General features: G+C 47.7%; 2 protein-coding genes across 1 annotated transcript; one reads left to right on the forward strand and one right to left on the reverse strand.

Moving 5' to 3' along the window:
- LOC125940785 (uncharacterized) overlaps window positions 1-21,849 on the forward strand; it is an 847,616-nt gene that overhangs the window by 53,481 nt on the left and 772,286 nt on the right.
- Window positions 289-15,136, reverse strand: LOC119431629 (uncharacterized). The gene is made up of 2 exons (XM_037699110.1): window positions 14,980-15,136; window positions 289-1,532 (listed from the first exon to the last, which is right to left on the reverse strand). The coding sequence occupies exons 1-2, from the start codon at window positions 15,134-15,136 to the stop codon at window positions 289-291; spliced, it is 1,401 nt and encodes a 466-aa protein (XP_037555038.1).

Consider the following 21,849-nt stretch of genomic DNA (forward strand, 5'->3'; position numbering starts at 1 on the left):
TCAGTGCACAGTCCCAACACGTTGCATTGCCGCGTTTTCCTCACAAATATCATACATCCTCCAGAGACACCAATCGCGTGGCTGACACATACTTCACACTCCGAAAGAAATGGAGCTACAGCAGCCGCCGTGTCGTCATCGGATTCGATTTTTGTTTCCTGAATTGCAATAACATCTAACGCACGGCTACGCAACAAGTGTAATAACTGACCCTGCCGTCGCTTACTACGTAAGCCACGGACATTCAGTGTTCCAAATGTTAAGGGAAGGGCGCCCGCCATGATTCCACTACTGAGGCGCAGCGCCTACACGTAGCGCTGCTACCTTTGTTTTGCCTGTCCCACCCCTTTGAGGAGTCGCAGCTGCAGGAACTTCTTGAACTGCAGCGGCATCTGCACTCACAGGGGCTCCATGGAGGGGTTTCTTCGCCTTAGCCGGGGCGACCTTAGGCTCTTTCCCAGAGCACTCCAAATCATCTGCCGGGGCTGGACGCTTCTTGGATGTCTCAGTCATTTCAGTATCCTCGGCAGGATGAAGCTGGTCCCGAAATGGTGGTGATTCGGCCCACGTTGCACAAGGGTCCTTTTCACGGTCGGTCACTGTACGTTCTTCAGTAACCTTCGCTGTAGCAGTGTCCGCAGCTGCCGATACTTGCACTTCCTCAGCCCGGTGGTCTACAGCAGGCGCTTCGCCAGAGGCATCTACGACCTCACTTACATCCATGACGTGGTCAACGATGGTGTCATCGTCCACCGGTTTACTGCCACGAAGCTTGTCAGCATACGTGCCAACGCATGCCTCTGCATTATGACCATAACGGTGGCACTTCGCGCAGCGTGGTGTTTTGCACTGTCTTCTTATATGCCCTACTCTGTTGCATCGAAGGCACAAGGGAGGTCGTCCGGGAATCAAAATTAAGCACTGATGTCTGAAGATCGTCAGAAGATGAGGAAGGGAACTGGTAGAGAGGCCTTCTTTGAGCGTGAATTCCACATCGCGATTTGTCATCTGCCAACTCTCCATGCCCTCGCAACGCCACATTTCTCTGTTTATGGATTGCACCATTCCATATGGTTCCAATGCTTCAATAATACGCTTCTGTTCTAGGTGAGGAGGAAGCCACAGAAGCTTCATTTTGATGTTCCGGCTTTCAGGGTCGATGACTAGGCACTTCAGTCCTTTCACTAGTAGCTCACCTTTATCGACGAGCTTCTGCTTGGAAAGGCTGTTGGCGCAGGTGACGAGCCACAGATGGCTCATCTGATACTGGCCTGCTCCGAGAATGTCCTTGGTATCGAGCACCGAGAGCAGGGCATCACGAAAATCCGGGGTGCGGTACGGCCGACCAGCAAGGTCCGTATGTAGGAACACCGAGTTGAGAACGGTATTTCCAGATGGCAAACGAGGAAGAACGATCTTGTAATTACCGGTAACGGTAGACGTTGCAAGGGATCCTCGGCCTATGGCCGATGCGCTGTTTCCAGCAGAGTAGATTTTAAACACGGCCGTTCGAAGCGGCTTCTTCTTCTTCACTCAGCCATACAGCCACGCTTCCAAGGGTTGCATTCGTGCAAACCATATCATTGCGTTCGAGCGCCCTCGGTGAACGGAACCACCTAGAAACGCGGTACGTGCGAGCGGCGCAGCATGGCGCCAGCGGTCAAACGCTGTACCTACTAGCAAATGTAGTGTTGCGGCCCGGTATCGTGAAGTGAACAATGTGGAGCGTGCCCGACGCTAAGCGCGGTCACTAAAACGCGTCGTATAACCAAGGTCAATATTGACGTCGCTCGAATTATGCTACCTTGTGCGCTCTCCCGGTGGCGCACAGTTCGATCACTTAATTAAGTGAGTTTGGACAAAGCTATGACATTTCTATTTAATTAGCGGTGTAAGTACATATCGTAGGGATCGTACTGAAGGACTGAACGAAATTCACATAAAGGCCGGGGTGCTTGCGGCGTACGGCTGACAACTCAATAATTATTTCATTTATATATAGCTTCCATAATTGGCTTCACATAGCACACGTATCCGCAACTTTTCAGGCTTCGACTCTGTCTCAGTCATAGTTGTGGCTTCACATGTTTTAGTTAGCCGCAAGAAAAGTGAAAAAATACTTATCGAGAAAATGGTAAGGCAAGGAGACACAATCTCTCCAGGTATGCTAATATAATGCTTAGAAGAAGTATTCAAGATATTAGACTGGGGAGGATCGAGGGCGATGATCAATGGCGAATATGACAATAACCTTCAGCTTGCCGATGACATTGCACTGTTCAGCAACGCTGGAGACACCTTGAAACAGTTTATTGAGGACCTTAACCGAGAAAGCGTGATAGTAGGTCAACAAAGATAATATTGAACATCCTGTCAAGCGAACAAGAATCCATGATCGGCAATCAGGCTTTAGAATATGTAAAGGAGTAAGTTTATATTGGTCAATTACTCATAGGGAACGCTGTTCATGATAACCCCTCTTGTTACTTATAGGGAATTTACCAGGCAATTATAGGGAATTTACCTTTACCAGAGGGGTTCCTATCCCCTCTGGTAAAAAGAAAAGCGTACAATCATTCCTTTCTTCCAGTACTATCATATGGGGCAGAAACTTTGAGGTTAATAATTAAGTGTGAGAATAAGTTAAGGACCGATCAAAGAAGCAATGAAACGAAAAATGATATGCCTATATAACATTAAGAGAGAGGTAGAGAGCGCTGTGGATCAGAGAGCAAACGGGGGTAGCGTTAGTTGAAATTAAGAGGAAAAATAAGAGCTGGGCATGCCGCCTAAACAGTGGCGTGGAGCAGAGGTAGAACACCCGGCTTCTAATCTAAAGGTCGTAAGTTCGAATCCTCCTCCAGTCCGCTACATTTTCAGGCATGGAGTGTCGCCTGACACCGGCAAAAAAAGAGATCGCCGAGAGCTAGTGGGGCTATACTAGTCCAGGTGCAACCAAATTAAGAAAGCCCACTAAGCTTCAACAAAGTCACTCCCTCACCAGAACAGGAATTGGCCTCCCTGGTGCTGTATTCGGCCACTACCTCCCACATGACCTCACAGGGAGAGGCAGTGGCCATAAATATAAGCTGATGATGATGATGCCGCCTAAATTAAAAGGCAGATAATCGGTGGTCCATTAGAAGTACAGAGTGGGTGCTAGGGGCAAGGAAACGCAGTCACGGACGGCGGAAAATTACGTGGGGTAATAAAATCAGGAAATAAGCTAGCGCAAGTAAGGGGTAATTAGAGATCGCCGGGAGGGGATTTCGCCTTGCAGTGAACATAAAAGTAGGCTGATGACGCTTTAGAACATACAAAATTCGTGCGGAATTTCAAAGGACTGTTGCTCTTGAGCCGCATTTCGCTTCGTACTGCGAGGCCGCGTTCGGATATTTACAGAATGGCGTCGGGCCCCGCTTGGATACCACCGAAGCAGCACATACCACACCACCTTGGCATCGTGACTGCTCTGAGCAAAGTGCGTTAGTGTCGCAAGATCGACGAGTTGAACCGATTTGATCCGAAACCAGCAAGAAAGTAGAACGGCTATGTGCTTCAAGTACGGTGCTGTGGAGTATTCTGACGTGCACTTGAAAATTTATGGTAACGTTGGCACTGAGCATCGTGGTGATGTTGACTGATTAGCCTTGACTTCAATGAGGGGGCACTCGGGCTATGGCAGACAGTGTAATTAGGGGCTGCAGGTCCTTAGATCGCGAGCCTATCATTTATTACCGGTCTTCAAATTTGATTTGTACGGCCCTTTGTGCATTTCGCCTATGTAGGAATGCGGTCGCCTAAACTGGCCTGGAGTGAAGCACCATCGTATTTTATCAGCTGAGGAGAAGCTAAGAAGAAACCATGAACGCTGATGCGATGTCAAAGTGTTCATAGGCAGGGAAGCTTGCAGGTGTGGATGTCACGTAGTGAAGTTTTCTATCATAATTTGGGGACTATTGATAGTCACGGCTTCTTTCTGCATTTCTTTTTAAGGGCTACATTATTAGCTCTCCGTGGCCTCCACAGTTATCCTATGCCAAGTGAGCGCGCGTTTCGTCGTCGGTTGGCGCTTGACAACGTCGTAAACACGTAGCTGATAATGAGGTAGCTGATAATGAGCCGATGCGCGGCATTAGAATCGCACCTGCAACAGTGTGCAGCACGATCACATACCATACCGACGAAAGTGCGGGTGATGGGTCCTTTGTTTTGTGGCCATACGAATCATATATTATGGAACTTTTGTTTTTCACTCCTTAATTAATATAGAAATAAAGACATTTAACAGCTTTGTAATAGGAAGGTGGTGGTGGTGATGTATACAGGAGGAGTGAGCCTGGCAGACCTGGCCGCCAATTGCTCCGATTAAGCGTCTCTTTCTGCGCCAAACATGTCTCCATGTGTCCCGCAGTCCTTTCTCTCGCAGAAATGTGAGCAGAATGCGTAACACTTTCACCACAATTCTTTTAACGGCGATGCGGAGAACAGGTGAGCGCGGTTGAGCTTGTCGGCGCTGTAGCAGGCGCCCGGAAAAGGAAGCCGGCGAATACGGGTGTGCAGTGATTTGTTGGGAGAGCATAGCCTCAACTACAGACGCGTGATGTGCAATCGCAATATCAGGCAACTGCGCTTCTTTCATTCCTTATCGTTCAATCCGAGCTATGTTTCCTCCTCGCTCTCATACGATGTGGTAAGTTAACTGCGCTGCCACTTCGGTGGCACGCTCATCTTAGCGTAAGAACATTTTCGCTAACAAAGTGCGTAAGAACGGTGCAGCTTAGTTGCCATATTTGCCATATCTGCCTTAGTTGCCGCAGCTTAGTTGCCAACGTTGCCATAAATTTTCAAGTGCACGTCAGAATACTACACAGCACCGTACTCGAAGCACATAGCGGTTCAACATTCTAGCTGGTTTCGGATCAAATAGCTTCCACTCGTCGATCTTGCGACACTACGTACTTTGTTCAGAGCAGTCACTGCACATATACTACGATGCCAAGGTGGCATGGTATGTGCCACTTGGGTGGTATCCAAGCGGCGCCCGACGCCCTTCTGTAAAAGGGCGAACCCGGCCTCGCAGTATGAAGCCAAATACGGCTCAAGAGCAACTGTTAATTAAAATTCCGCGCAAATTTTGTATGTTCTAAACGTCATCAGCGTACTTTTATGTTCACTGCAGGGCGTAGTCCCCTCCCAGCGATCTCTAATTACTCCTGACTTGCGTTAGCTTATTTGAAGTTATGCCTGCAAATTTCCTCATTTTATTACCCCACCTAATTTTCCGCCGTCCCTGACTGCGCTTCCTTTCCCCTAGCACCCACTATGTACTTCTAATTGACCCCCAATTATCTGCCCTTTAAATTAAGCCGCATGCCCAGCTCCTATTTTTCCTCCTAATTTCAACTAACACTACCCCCGTTTCCTTTCTGATCCACAGCGCTCTTGCTCTCTCTTAGCGTTATATAGGCATATAATTTTTCGTTTCATCGCTTGTTTGTTGCGGTCCTTAACTTATTCTCACCCTTCATTTAACCCCAAAGTTTCTGCCCCATATGATAGTACTGGAAGAGTAGATTGATTGTACGCTTTTATTTTCAACGACAGCTGTGAGCTGCCGGTCACGATTTGGTAATTCCGGCCGTATAAACTGCGACCCATTTTCATTCTACTGTAAATGTTCGTCTCATGAACAGGGTTCCTTATGAGTAATTCACCATTATAAACTTACTCCTTTACATACTCCAGAGCCTGACTGCCGATCGTGTATGCTTGTTCGCTTGACAGGTTATTCAACATTGCCTTTGTTGACCTACTCTCACACTTTCTTGGTTAGGTTAAGGTCCTCATTCCATCGTTGCAATGTGTCTCCAGCGTTGCTAACCAGGACAATGTCATCGGCAGGCTGAAGGTTGTTGACATACTCGCCATTGATCATCGCCCTCGACCCTCCCCAGTCTAATAGCTTGAATACTTCTTGTAAGCGTATAACTGGAGAGATTGTGTCTCCTTGCCTGATCATTTTCTCGATAAGTATTTTTCCACTTTTCTTGTGGCTAAATAAATAATTTGAAGCCACAACTATCACTGAGGCATAGTCGAAGCCCGAGAAGTTGCGGATACGTGTGCAGTGTGAAGGCAAATATGGAAGTTACACATAAGTGAAATAATAATTGAGTTGTCAGCCGTATGCCGCAAGCACCCCGGTCTTTATGTGAAGTTCGTTCAGTCCTTCAGTACGATCCCTACGATATGTACTTGCACCGCTAATTAAACCGAACTGTCGTAGCTATGTCCAAACGCACTGAATTAAGTGATCGAACTGTGTGCCGCCGGGAGAGCGTACAAGGCAGCATAATTTGAGTGATGTCAATGCTGACCTTCCTGATACGACGCGTTTTAGTGATCGCGCTTAGCGTCGGGCACGCTCCACATTGTTCACTTCACGATACCGGGCCACTGTGACTGGCTTTTTCGCGCCGTCATGTTGGCCTGACTACTGCGCAGCAGGTGCGGAGCATCGTAAGACGGTTGCCGGCTGGACAAAAATTCTTGCGCTGGATTCACAAACGCCTATAAAGGGTTTCTTAGGTAAGAGTAAGTGAGAGCAGGAAACTATAGAAAGAACATCGCACGAAGCGACTGAAAGATGTGAGTGACGTCATTTCGCCCAGGACTGATATTAGTCTGGGGTTTAGAATAAGCAGCTCCGGCCAATCATAGGAAAGCAATGGCTGTCGTCTGCTGTCGATTTTTCCCCCGTCTGCTTTTGCCGTTGGCTGTCGCCTGTACCGGCTTTGTTTATGCAAAACAAAAAAACGTAGTGGTGTCTTTATGAGTGTTATGCTGTGCTCGTTTTTACCAAAATAGGCACAGCATAGAAGACGACCGCGAATTATGCGACAGAAACAACTTTTGATAACTTGAAGCGTTTATTCGTTTTTTATTATTTCATCTCTCATGGGGAATTGTAGCCTCAAAGCGTTGGAAAAAAACAATCATCCGCAGCCCTATGAGCAAGAGAGAGAGAATAAACTTTATTAAAATATCTTGATCAGTTGTGCCTCGAAGGTGGAGAGAAAGCTCAAACTAGAATAAAAAAACGATAGAACTGGGCTCCGAACACATCAATGACAAACATGACGGTTGTCAGGGATGGACACTGCACTTATGTTTGCTAACACCCAATAGAGTGTCATTACGAGCATGAATATTCAGGCTACTTCGCGCATACAGAAACACAGCCTATCAGACATTAGGCAGAAGTACGCCGCACAGCATTAATGCTACTGCCTTCCACAGCAGCGCACGCTCAATACAATTATGCAATGAAACAGCTCAATGCCCTTTGAGATGACAAATCAGAGTGCGCGACAAAGACATAAGCACGCGCTATCCTCGGCTATCAGCTGTGGCCTCTGGCCAATCAGCCGCAACAGCGCGTTCGAACGCTTACCTGCGTCAGTTCGAGCGGCGCAGATAGACATAATAATGTTCGTAAGACTACTACACCCCTATTGTGAAAATGCCTTCTTAAGTGGTCATCTGCGACGGCTGTTTAAGATTTGTGAATCGACTTACGCTTACTGTTGGTGGAAGTACTGAAGTTCGCACGTCTGCTACCCTTACATAGATGCATTTTTTCAACCACAGCGCTCGTCTTTGGAGCGGCAGGCATCGCAAGCTTGCTGATTTTATGAGCAGTTTTAGCTTTCTGAATACGCTTTTTTACAGTAAAAAAGGTTACGATCCGCGAGCTTATTACGTCGGTATGTGTACGGCATGCTTAAAACGAAATATGAAAGCTCTTGCCCTGCATTATAGACGACATTGCTGATAATTTTAACAGCCAAAGCTAAAGGAGGTTTGAAAGCATTGCTATCGGAACCGTAACGAAAACAGAGCTAAACCGCGCGTTGAAAATATCGGAAGGCAAAATTAGCGGTCTGACCAGCCCCTCGGGGCTCTGGCGGCACTGTAGTAGCACGGCCGCAAGGCCCTACGGGAGTGTCCGCTCTTTACCAGTATGCATGGAGGAAGGCAAATGTAGGAGGGAGCCTACCGCAACGCCATTGTCGCCGACTCTCGTGGCCCAACACGTGATAAAAACGTCACAGCACGGAGGATACGTCAGAGCGCGCGGTAGGTTTTAGTGCTCCCGGTTGATTTTTTTTCCATGCCCATTCGAAACCATTTGAAACTCTTGAAATAAACACAAACAAAAACAAGGAAGAAAAACAAAGCAAGAAAAATATTTTTTGTTCCGGCATGTGCGCAGCTGCCAGCCGAGTACGTACCGAATAAAAACTATCGGTAACCAAACGTCTCGGCAAATTTCGATTTTCCGTGATCTCGACGCAAGAGGTCACGTGTTGGGCCACCACTGTTCGCTACACGAAGCGTTCGCTTGCCAAGGCTGTCGCGTGACGTAATGCTCCCTCCTATATTTTTCTTCCTCCATGCCAGTATGTTTCTCTATGTGGTGGCTGCGTTGCCGTTGATGACGATGGGGATTGCCACCCCTGACTGAGGACCACCTGCCGACACTTCTGTAGGATGTCCCGGCATGACGCATCGCTGGTACAGAAAACCTCGATGTTGCCTGGCTCGTTTTCTTGGCTGTCGACCACACACCTCGATGAAGCTGATGGAGAAGCAGCGGTTATCGCAGGCAGCAGGAAGTGCACAGTAGCGCAGGTGATGATCTGCTTTGCATAACCGAAATGTTTAGCGAGCTGTGCAGATGTGCAGTCGCCGAGCCAACAAAGCTGTGTCGATGGCCGCCTCCAGTTTATACCTAGTAGTTGCGTTGTCGTTGATGACGATGGGGATTGCCACCCCTGACTGAGGACCACCGGCCGCCACTTATTCTGTAGGATGTCCGGGCAAGACGCAACGCTGGGGCGGAAAACCTGGATGTCACCTGGCTCGTTTCTTTGGCAGTCCACAACGCACCTCCACGAAGCTGATGGAGCAGCAGCGGTTATCGCAGGCAGCAGGAAATGCAGAGTAGCGAAGGTGATGATCTGCTTTGCAAAAAGGAAATGTTTAGCGAGCAGTGCAGATGCGCAGTCGCCGAGCCAACAAAGCTGTGTCGATGGCCGCCTCCAGTTTATACCTGGTGGTTGCGTTGTCGTTGATGACGATGGGGATTGCCACCCCTGACTGAGGACCACCGGCCGCCACTTATTCTGTAGGATGTCCGGGCAAGACGCAACGCTGGGCGGAAAACCTGGATGTCAGCTGGCTCGTTTCCTTGGCAGTCCATAACGCACCTCGACGAAGCTGATGGAGCAGATGCGGTTATCGCAGGCAGCAGGAAATGCACAGTAGCGAAGGTGACGATCTGCTTTGCAAAAGCGAAAGGTTTAGCGAGCTGTGCAGATGCGCAGTCGCCGAGCCCACCAGCTCCACTGCCTAGGTGCCCATCAGCTCCACTGTCTCTTTGCCATTGCGCCTCCAGTGTGAGCTACGTAAATTTTTTTGATGTCATCATGCTTCTACGAATAAATAGCCTTGCATACTGCTGGTGAAGGCTTGGACAGTTGGCGACTAGAATTAGGAAACATGGTTACTACACTATCAGATTAAGCACACATAAAACGTACAATACAGGAGCTGCACTTCAACTGGTTGCACTGCAGAAGTGATTACATAAATGCATGAAAGGCTGACATTTGTGGCGAAAATTGACTATCCATGTCATCAGATATATGAATCCTTTCACCTCTAATGCATGCACCATACACCTGGTTCAACCACTCAGTTTTTCCATTCCAGGTACCAATGGAAGGTTTGCTATTATCGGCTTCTTGTTTGTAAAAGGGTTTGTATATGAATGTGCACTTTCAGCTTTACATTTTCCGAGTATTTGCGTGCTGTAGCATATTTCCATGCAGACCAGGAGTTGCATTAATGACATTCTGCAGGAGCATTGTCTGCAGATTTAGGCACTAATTGACATGACATCTCACAAAACATTGTAAAACATGGCTAAGCGGTCTGCGCTGGATGCATGAAAGAAGACGAAGAGGTCGACAGGGGGAGTAGTCAGGATGAAGAAGTGAGATTTAAGCCACTTTTGAAGGCAAGCAAGCAAGCAAGCAAGCAAGCAAGCAAGCAAATGGCGGACGACACCCGTCTCATGGAGATGATGTATTTTGCATAGCCTTTTCAGTTAGGAACGCTACATTTTGTCGCAGTCGACAGCTTTTGAAGACCAGACATGTGGGTGATGTTTTTCGTCGACCAGGCTTCATTGGAGTCTCTTGTTTTCACCCGATACCAAGTGCACGGCGAGCCAGCGACGGATCTTCCTTGCGAAGTTAGTTCTACTTGGCTGATCAACGTGGTGCCGCATGAAGCTGCAGTAAGCCGCCAAGCCCTGATGCAAACAGGATCGGTGACAGTGAATGTACATCTCCTGACACTGAGTGAACTCGTTTCGGGAACCCATGCACCGTGGCACCCTATAAGAGGAAATGGCTGCCAGGAAGGAGAGCCTGGTCTTGATTGTTACTGAACAACTGCAAAGGCAAATGATGCAACAAAGTGAAGTAATGAGAACTTTGGTCTAACCGTTTAATCCAGAGAAATCAGCACGATATATTGTAGAGCCGGATGTTTTTGAAGGAGACTCGTAAATGCGCACTACTTACTGGCTGTGGTTTGTTGGGTACACCTGTGACAAAAACATGTGGCACTCCGACGACACAAAGAGTTTGAATATGTGCCGCTATTTGGGCGCTGTCGCCAGACAATCATATGCGCAACTCGTGGATCATGGACCAACATGTTCGAAACTGAAAAAGCAACTTTTTAGCTGCTTTCCAAGGCAACGCAGTGGAAAGATGGAATGCTGCACTACGGTTCAGATATACATGTGGCACTCTGCTTGAGTACTGTCTTGAAAAGCGTCGCCTATTGTATTCTGCAGAACCGAAGCTGGCGTCTCCTGCAGTTGTAGCTTTGATAACGCAAAGGTTGTGTATCGACATCTGTAGTCAATTCCAGCTGAAAGGTCCAAGAAGATTTGATGACCTTCTGAGCTTTCTACAGACCTTTGTGCCAACAAGCACATTAAGAAGACAACCAGCCGGTAGAACAGAACTTGATTCTCATAACCTGAATGAACATGCCCTTGCCATCATCTGAGTGTGAAGATGGCTTCATAAACAAACACCTGGGAAGCATTGATCATGACTGTGATGATGGCAACGCAGCAGTTACCCAAGTTCACGACACACTGATTCAACATAAACTGACTACCTTGGATCACAAGCTCGAAAACAAAAAAACTACAGTGAGACCGTGTATTTGGTGTCGTCAAGCTTATTGTATGCCGCAGTTAAGGTAGATGGCATTGAAGTGAAGGCACTCGTTGACAGTGGGGCTTCTCTCTCAATTATCTACAAGAGTCGAGTGGATGACGGTCGTCTGCATGCTCGTAGAACGTTGCGCGTCCAAGCCGACGATGGGTCAGCGACTATGCAAAGCGAATGAATGACCCTGGCTATTGAATTCCTAGGACATTCTATTACCACTGACGTACTGGCAATTCCCATTGTCGCCTATGATTTTTTTTGCCCCGCCCAGACCTGAAGAAACTCAAGATAAACCTTTATTGGGACGACAAAGTAATGGCCGAAGACAACATGACCGAAGACCCTGGTAAAGAACCTAGCATATGAAGGCTGATTTTCAACCAGGAAGACATCAAGAAAAAAGTACCCAGAGCTTATATGCATGTGGAGCTATCCTCCAGCGGTTAAAGCACATGTCATTCCTTTCGACCTCGCAGAAAAAAAAACGGCGGTTCTTAGAGCCCCCTATAGTATGTCCAGAGATGAAAAGGTTGCAAGAGATGTTGGACGCATGTATCATCCGGCCTTCTGTATCCCAATTTGCTTCTCCTATACCTATTGCATCAAAAGAAGATGGAATGTTCGCCTTTGTACAGACTACCAGGCTCTCAATCATCAAACTGAATTGATACCTTATCCATTGCCGAGTATCGACGACATCATTGACGAAACGGGGGGTTACCGTTGTTTTACACGAATAGATCTCTGCAAGGGTTTTAGGGAGATTCCACTATGTAAAGAAACGAAAAATAGCCCGAATTGATCGAGGCACATCTCACGGCGCAGATCTCCATGCTTTCATTAACGAAGCCAGGCAACAAAATTCTTAACGAAGCAGGTATATCATCCATACAACCGCCACTCGACAGATACCCCCTGTCCAATGAAGCCAAGGATGGTATAATTGTCGATCCCGCACAGAGAAACATTCATCCAGTATATAACGAGGGCCGAAGAATCGCACGGGCTAAAGCCATCTTTCAAAGAGTTAATCCATACGGGGCAGATGCATTCTTCGTTGACGCGGTCAAATACGGCAGCGAAAATAGGTTTGCAATCTCGGTCGTAGACGCGCGCGGAACGCTGATTAGCGCTGCGTCCGTATTCACTAAGCACGCAAACGAGGCGGAGGAAACCGCGATAGCTTTAGCTCTTAACGCTGCCAAAGACTCAACGACTGCTTTCTCCGACTCGCGCACGGCGGTAAGGGCCTTCTCGTCAGCCCTAGTATCTAAGCACACGGCTAGCCTAGTAAACAAATATCTCCAAAGTACTGCGGGCAACGACACAGGGGTCAGCACATCGCCTGGTTCCCGACCCACGTTGACAGAGTAGTTAATCACGTGGATTGCAACCCCAACGAGCGGGCCCACTGCCTAGCGCGTGAATTCACGAACCGCGCCTGGGCTAACGGTGAAGCTCTCTCACAGGATTGCTCTCCTAAAGACCCTCTTAGCACCTTTAACGAGATCACATCCCACTACAGACTGAGCAGGAGGGAATTCCCTCCCCCTAACCCAAAATTAAACAGGGCTCAGTCTGTCACGTTTAGGCTCTTACAGACGAGATCGTGCCTCACCCCCAGGGCGCTCAATCGGATAGATTCCAACTTCCCGCAATTGTGCTCCAAATGTTGGCACAAATACTACACTTTCGATCATATGCTCTGACTGTGACCGTTCAATGCGGGCTCTGATCTTCACGACAAGTTCAAGTGGGACGCCATACTTCAAAGCGCGCATCAACGATAGGCCGTACAGAGGGCCCGCGACGTCGCCGAGAGCCACCACCTCCCGGTACCGCCATGGGCGGAGCCACCACCTTGATTGGTGTGCCTTCGGCTCCCCCCAATGTTTTAGATGCGAAGCAGCTTATGGTCAGGGCTATGTCACTCTCTCCCTCCCTCCCTCCATCCATCCGCCGTGCGGCATCCACACCCGCACTGCTCGTGCGCGTCCTCCTCCCCCTCCTCTCCTCTCGGCATTCCTCCTCTCCTCTCCGACGTTCCTCTCCTCTCCGGATTGCGCAACGAATGGCAATATCTGTGGCTCCGCGCGCAATAATGCGAAGCAGCTTAGATTGGAGGCGCGACGGTAGGCGCTGCATACTCCGCTGGGGGGCGCCACTGTAGCTCGCGGTATCTCATTCGCTCCACTCCTCTCATTCTCCTCACGCAACGCCGCGATGAGTGCCACGGACAGCGCCAGCGTCAACGCCAGTGTCAGTGCCGTGGACAGCGCCGCGAAGAGGGCTCGAGTCGCTGCCACGAAACGGCAGTGGCGACAGGCCGATTCCGAGCTTCGAATCAACCCCATGGCTGCTTCGCATACTACTCAGGGTTCCCCTCCGGGAAGATGGTGTAATTTTTTGCCTCAGGACCTTTCCATAAGTTCTTGTCAATTGTCAACCTCGCGTTCATACCCCATTTGACTTGTTGGAAAAACTCCCCTGCGTGGTTTCAGATGATTAGGACCGACATTCTGAAACCTTACTTGGGCACATTTTACAATATGTACATTGACCTCATTATCTACTTACTCCAAGACAAAGGAGGAGCACCTTAGTCATCTTTCCAAAGTTCTTCAGCTATCAGCCTCGCCCAACTCAAAGTATACTAAAGAAGTGCGTTCTTTCAATATAAAGTAGCATTTCTTGGCAGGGTGTTCGATGGAGATACTAAAAGCACTAAGCAGAAAGCGGTATGGAAAATCTCCAAACTTACCGAGCCTTATGACATGCACTTCCTCCGTGTTTTTTTTTTTTTTTTTTGGCCTAGCAGGACACTTCATGGCGTTCATCAAAGACTATACACTGAGAACAAGGTGCTTGACACGTCTAACCCAGAAAGACATGCCTTTACATTAGGACGAAGAATGCGAAGGTGCCTTTTGTGAGCTGGTAAAACTAATATCGTCGGGTCCCATCTTGCGAATACCGAATTACTCTGTGCCTTTCGTGCTGAACACCGAACGCATCACACTATGCAACCGGTGCAGTCCTATACCAGAAACCTCAACACAAGCTGATCAAATGAAACACCACATTGAGGGGAATTGAGGCGAACGTCGAGCACGTGACACCTCCCACCGACAAACGCTGGCGCAGTCGTGAAATGGTTAACGTGAGCCGCTTAAAGCCCTGCTACGACCCTCTTGTGCTTGCATAGCCTTGAGTCGCCAGGATTTCTCCTCTTCGCCGCCGGGGCCAATGTAGTGGGGAAGAGAGTCCGGAACCATTGAGAGAGGACGACGACGTCCAGCAGCCCGGAGAGCGCTGTAACACTGTAAGGGGGTTTATTTACAAAATAGCTAGGGCTACACAAGAGCCTATGCTCAAGAGCGTCGGTCACTGTATAGCGCTCTCCGGGCTGCCGGACTTCGTTGTCCTCTCTCAATAGTTCCGGACTCTATTCCCCAGTACAGCACTAATACGTGAGCATTAGTGGAAAATCGCTCGCTTTCGGTTTTGCCTTTGTTTCTCAAATTGAAATTTTGAACAAAAACCTTTTATTTCGATAGACAGGTCATGAATGAGAACTGACTCTCCTTGCAGCTTCACGTTTCGTTTATTCAAGTGAACATTTCTTTGCGAACCTCTCTGCGCCTCTCTTGCTCACCGTGGTCTCTTGCCACCTGCTTCAGCTGCTGCTGCTCGTGCGTTCTCACCAAATAGCTCACAATCGGCTGCGGGACGGTGGCGCCATCTTGCAGCGATGAGTCACAATGCTTCGACCGCAGCAGTAGAAGGTAGAGACGGAAAGCCGGCCAGTGCATGTGGGTTGTTGGCCGCTGGAGGGGAGGGTAAAGGGGCCACGACGCAAAGTGCAGCGATGAGACGGTACAGAGGGCGCCGGAAAAGATGGCCTCGGGTTGCGAAGTGTTGCGCCACCTGGCAACCCTGTGGACGGTCGAATCTGCGCCTACACGGGGAGGTCGGTTAACCCCAAACAAATCGCACAGAAATGTGGGCTGCTACTTTAGTGTCAGAGCACCAAAGTGACCACCACGGACATATGTAATTAATCGTTATATTACACAGATGTGTTTCCTTTACAAGGCATTGCATTTCCCGCATAAAATACCTGAATAAAGCGTGAGTTTTCACTTTCCACTCACATTGAATAAATACAAGCTCGCGTTTTAGCACTCCTTATGCATTTACGGAAATCTTCGCTCTATATAAATTCAAACAGGGCACGTTGGATCCGCTGTATTTTTTCATGTGGCCCATTAACTGAGTTAACACTCGTCAAAATTTCATAACATGAAATAGACGACAACTTTCGGGAGCCGCATGGGTCCATTGTTCACAATTAAGAGCAAATTGGGAGGGTGGTGTTTCAGAATGGGGGAGATTGCCCCGTGCGCGTGCGTAGATATTGACCAGATTACCACGTGTTTGGTTTATGGCTTGGTACGCCGGCTTAATATGCAGTAATTGAAGCTTATCCGTGACCATACTTCACACGAAGTCTTAATCTATGGTATGGTTATCGTCTCGTGCGGCTGAAATGATGCCTTAAATACCGAATTCTACCTGGCGACGTCGATTTATGCTGCTTAGGACGCTATTTCAAGTTTCCGATTCGCCAATATATGCTGTGTCACGCTCTTTGCACGAGACACGATGCTAGACCGATTTTGCGAGGGGGTCCTTTACGCACATGAGTTGACCACGTAACTTGCTGCAAGGTAATGCGCTACCAATACGTTTTGATCATTAATCATTTTGGCCAAAGTCTCGCTCTCACCGCATACACACTGGATGTTAACGCGCTTGCTTTTCTTTAGCACCGTTTGCTGGTTTGGCGCTGAGGGCTTGGCGTTCTCGCTCCCTCAACAGCATGGGTGGGTCAAGTCCTGCCGTACAAAAATGAACATTGATATGCAGCCTTGTACTCGAGAAACGACGGAAGGCATGATCGAACAGTGCCGAGTTGACGGAGCGCTTGTGGACCTTGGTGTGTATGGAAGGAAAACCGGGTTATTTTACCATGTATGTGGGCTTGCAGTAGACCGTTGTAACAAGTCCATAGGTGGTTAGTTCCAAAACAGTATCAAGGTGCGAGATGTGCACTGTTTGTGTCCCACTGCAAACTTGATTGTCCACTAGAATGAATTAGGCAAGCCATTAATTAATAATTATGGGAATGCAAGAACCAATTTATAGAGTCATTGCTAAGCCAATGGTTGTGGCTCGCGACAATGCTTTTGTCGAAATACCGGTTCTTTTCTAAGGTAAAGGGACGACACTCAACATTTCCCCATCTAGCCATCGAACTGCTGCTGTATGAGTGACACCAACGAACTCAGATTCCATCGCGTACACAAATTTACGACATTGTCGGTGATCGAGCGCATTTGTCCTCAAATAACAATCAAGCTCCAAAAACAGCTCTCAGAAGAAAATAATTGCCCACGTAATTCTCGCAGGTCGTGCATCTTGCAGCGCAAAAACATTGGCTTTGAGAAACCACTAACTTCAGCATTTGTTGTTATTTGCCTTACGAGCCCTTTTGTAACTCCGAACGTGTTCTCCTCCGATTCAACTGCAACAAATTTTAGTATGCCCCACTACAGACTGCAGGGGCCCAGTCTTCTATAATTCTTGAGAGATGCCCTCCCCTGTTCCCGTACCAGGCAAGGTGTGAACGGGGAAAAAAAAGCTTCATACTATCTACCGCTACTTACATGCTGTAGTTCCGAAGTTCTCTTTGCCCAGCGTGTATAGGTGAAATCGAGAAAACTCCGGCACTTCTGACGTGTGGATAGGAGCGGCCAATCGAAGCAGCTGCTTACCCGCTGCTCCTGATTCGTGGGCGCAGCCTCATAGGAGTTGGTCTCGTTGCATGATCACGTACTGCAGTAAAGCTGGCTCCCCGAAACATTGAATTTCCTGCAATAAATAGAGGGTACTCTGGTGCTGCGATCATTCAGCCCCCATGGGATTGATCGGTATTACATGGATTTTCCACACCTTCGTGCGTCAGGCTTCGCAGGCTCTTGTGGCTTCGTTTATTAGGCTTTATCTGCATGGTCCTAAACTGGTATCGATTTCTGCGCAATTTATACTTTTTTTTTAATCCAGAGCATAACGAGACCCTACGAGCACGCATAATCGCTGCTAATTGAAGTGGTTTCACTTGCCCATGCGTCCATGGTGGGATGAATTTGATATCTGATTTCTGTGCTTGAGGTACTGTGATCGAATCCTGCCGCCTGGCAATTTCAATAGTGTTTATTTAATTATTTAAAACGTGGTACTGTCTTAAAAACGATCACTTCGCAATGTAACGAAGCAACTTAAAGGCAGAAAGGCAATGTTTAGACAAAATCCATGTACTACTACCCATCATTATCATGCTGGCTGGACTGCCCTGCTTGCAGCTCCCGTCGATACTAGCGCCACAGTTTCCTCTAGTAATTGTATGAAGCTCTATAAAAAAATGTGATTGATCCCTCTTATATAGGAATCGGTATAGAACACGAAAGTGAAACGTGTCTTCACAGAAGTAGTGTAATGTTTATTGCACATTGATATATAATGTCTATTGGTGTTTTGTGGCTAAAGCGCCCTTAGGCGTTGATGCACCCACGCTGACGCCTGGTGGCACGTCTCCTCCATCACGACTACCAACGTCGATGACCATGAGCAACCGTCGTGCATATGGAAGCTGCACTACGCTGCACACGCTAGCACAACGCGAAAGACGAAGCACGTAACTGACACACTAATACAACGCGCAAGACAAAGCACGTAACTGAATCGTCACCGAGTCAAATCAGCGCGTACAGCGCGTCGTAATTGCAGCCTCCGCGATCAACTTCAGAAACATTTTCAGAGCTAATTGCGGAGGCCACGCTCCGCTGTGCTGAGTACGGTGAACGCCACCTGTGAAGACGGCGTTGGTAGTGCTTCTTGATGCCAGCGTCCCTTCGAATGCTGGCATCGAGGCGTCGTAGTGCTGAGACCACCGAAGCGTTCACTGTCGGTGCGCGTTAGTGTCATAATGCAGTACTTCTCTTTTCTGCTCGTAGGCGGCGGCACCGCCCCGAGCAAGAGCGCGGGTACACGGAGGAGTGTTAGATATATAAGGCGCGTCTGTGTAGCTCTCTGCAAATGCGTTTGTGGCGCAATGGGTTAAACGCTCGGCGATCTATCGTCGCGGACCGAGAGGCTGTGGGTTCGATTTCCAAATTTTGCATGTTTGTGGAACTTTTTCTTCTGGTTTCTTTCTTTGTATTATGTTCGTGTACATTGTAAGAACGTCATTCCGTATTTCCGTATGACGTATTTCCGTGACGGAAATACGTCATACGGAAATACGGAATGACGTTCTTTCCGTGACGGAAATACGTCAGTGAAGTCTTGGTGGACCCCGGCATAAAACACTTTCGTGTTAAAAAAACCCAATAGCGCAATGTTTTGTCCAGGGGCAGCACTCACTGGTGGAAGCGGCATGTTGCCTTGGCGTACCTCTCTGCGTTCCGGCCGTCATCGCATGGACTGCTGCCGGCCATGGACCAGTTAGGACGCTTTCGCGGGCCAGATCTGAATCCATGGGCATAGTTTGGAAACCACTGGTTGTGGTGCATTGAGCTGCTGCGTTCAGTAAATAGGACTTGAAGCAGAAAGTTGTGTCACTGGCAGTGCGTCACAAGGTATATTTCATCGCCGATTAATCTGTTCCACACCAACCTAATTGGGCCATTGGTATGGGTCACTGGCTATATGAGGGGGTACCCAAAACTAACGGAAAATATTTTTTTAAAGTTATGAATTTATTTATTTTTTACGAAAAAAACTTATCACCTTAAATGTACGCACCATTTCACTTAATACCTTTGTCGAATCTACGATTCCATTCTTCGAAAGATTTTTCAAACTAGTTTGTTTTTATGGCTATTAGCTCCTCTCTCGTTTTTTTTTTTTCTTCACGTCTTCTACGTTGTGAAATCGCACTCCTTTCATGTTCTTCTTTATTCGAGGAAACAAAAAGAAGAGTCGCACGTAGCTAGGTCAGGTGAGTAAGGGGCGTGGAGCAAGGGAGTCATGCTATACTTTTTATTTACAAGTATTGGAGCGATTGCGTAACAGTGTGCGACAAAAAAGGCCTGATTTGTGGAAGACGGGGGACTGGTTATTCAACGACGACAATGCAACACCTCACGCCGCCATGTCAGTGCGCCAGTTTTGGGCAAAAAATAGCATGACTCCCTCGCCCCACGCCCCTTACTCACCTGACCTCGCTCCGTGCGAGATTTTTTTTTCCTCGAATGAAGAAGAAGATGAAAGGACTGCAATTTCACGACGTGGAATAGGTGAAGGGAAAAACAAGAAAGGAGCTAACAGCCATCAAAACAGACGAGTTTTAAAGATGTTTCGAAGAATGGAATCGCAGGTTTGACAAATGTATAAGGTGTAATGGAGAGTACTCTTAAAGTCAAAAAGTTGTTTTTCAAAAAATTATGAATATATACCTTGTTAAAAAGAATTTCGGTTACTTTTGGGTACGCACTCGTATGCCGCTACTAAACGAACGCATTTTATGACGAATTTTGTTAGCACACTCAATGCCAAAAGAGCCTAAAAAGCTGGAGGCGACCCTAATACTTGACTTAGGTGTCTGGTAGTGTCACTCGAACCTCGGGGTTGCTGTGCCCTGGTGTATTCTTTGTGTTAACTTTGTGGTAATAGTGTGAAATACGAGAAGAAAGAAAACCGAGGGGCCCGATTTTTATTAATCATATAATAAGAGGCCAACAAACAATGACACCAAGGACAACATAGAGGAACTTGTACTTACTAAATGAATTAAAGAAATGATAAGTTAATGGAAATGAAAATGGATGAATAAACAACAGGCCGCAGGTGGGGAACGATCCTACGTCTTCGCCTTACGCGTGCGATGCTCTCTTACCATTGAGCTACCACGGCGCCGTTTTCCCGTCCACTTTCTGGAGCATTTATGTTTTACGACTAGAACTAAGCCTGGGAGTGTAAGCAAGCGCCACCACTCACAGACCTTGCCGGTGGAGGTGTAACATCCTTTCTGCCGCAGGCGTCACAAGTACCAGAACGAGAATAATCGGCCGCAGGTGTCACAAGTACCAGAACGAGAATAAAGGTTCCCTTTCTTTTCGTTCATTACATAACGAGGGTCTTGAGACCGTCAACAATGATGTCTTCGGGTAACACGTGTGGCTTTATTGACAAGTTTCCTTCACCCAATTAGATCACGTACTCGTGACGCCTGCGACAGAAAGGATGTTCCACATCCGCCGCCAAGGCTTGTGGGTGGTGGCGCTGGCTAACACTCCCAGGCTCAGTTCTTGTAGTAAAACATAAATACTCCAGAATGGAAAATGGCGCCGCGGTAGCTAAACGGTAGGAGCATTGCACGCGTAATGCGAAGACGTGGGATCGTTCCCCACCTGCGGCCAGTTGTTTTTTTTATCGATTTTTATTTTAATGAATTTGTCATTTTTTAAATTCATTTAGTAAATGCAAGTTCTTCTACGTTGTCCTTGGTGTATTTTTTTTTGTTCGCCTATTATGGTATAAAGTGAAGTATGACACATAGAGAGAGATGCTGGTGAATTCTTGATGTAAACTATGTAAACTAACTACTCTACCCTACACTAGGCGCGGCGTCCTCATCTTCGGAAACTCGACGGTACACAAGACTTGGCCCGGCGTCCTCGTCGTGTACTTCCATGGCGTACGAAACGGGCTGGAAGCCGAACTCGGAGGAGCGAGCGAACGCTGGCGGGAAACCGCCACGCACACGGAGCCAAATCCCCACAAAATCATGGAGAAAAATCACCAAACCACCGAGCTTTGGTGTACGGCAATTAGTGATTTCTAATTATTTGCTGATCATTCCTGTCACTTAACCAAATCAATTTCTAACTAAACTTTATGCTCTGAGTCATATCTAGCATCAAAATTAAATAAAACCATTGATTTTGTACAGTCCTTATTTTTAATGATTTATTTTGAATTTAGAAACCTTTCGTGAATTTATTTTGTGAACGTTATCCTCCGCTGGGACTTCCTCTCCCGCCTCAGTGCCGTCATTCATTGCGCACGGGCCGAACTGGAACTTTCGCCGCTTTCAGATTTGACGCTCGCGGACAATGCGTCTCCTCCGATCAAACTACTCGTCAGATACGACCCCAACGTTCCTCCCAATTCGTCAATGGTTGTCTGTATGTACTGCAGCCGCCTCTCCGACGCCGTCGCACTCCCTCCGCCTGGCCGCTTTACCACTCGAAAAGGTGTACTGTTACCTTTTGCGACTGTGAACGTCACACAAGGCTCCAGTGCTTTATTTGTTTGTAACGCGTTCCCGTACCCTGTGATACTGCTCCGAAGCGAATGTCTTAGCAATGTAGAATCCATGGAAGACGTGCAAATTACGGACGTTCCCAAAGACACATCTTCTTTTTCTTCTTTGTGGGGTTTACGTGCCAAAACCAGTTTG

Source organism: Dermacentor silvarum, chromosome 10, assembly GCF_013339745.2.
Source record: "Dermacentor silvarum isolate Dsil-2018 chromosome 10, BIME_Dsil_1.4, whole genome shotgun sequence".
In the NCBI taxonomy this organism is placed as follows: Eukaryota; Metazoa; Arthropoda; class Arachnida; order Ixodida; family Ixodidae; genus Dermacentor; species Dermacentor silvarum.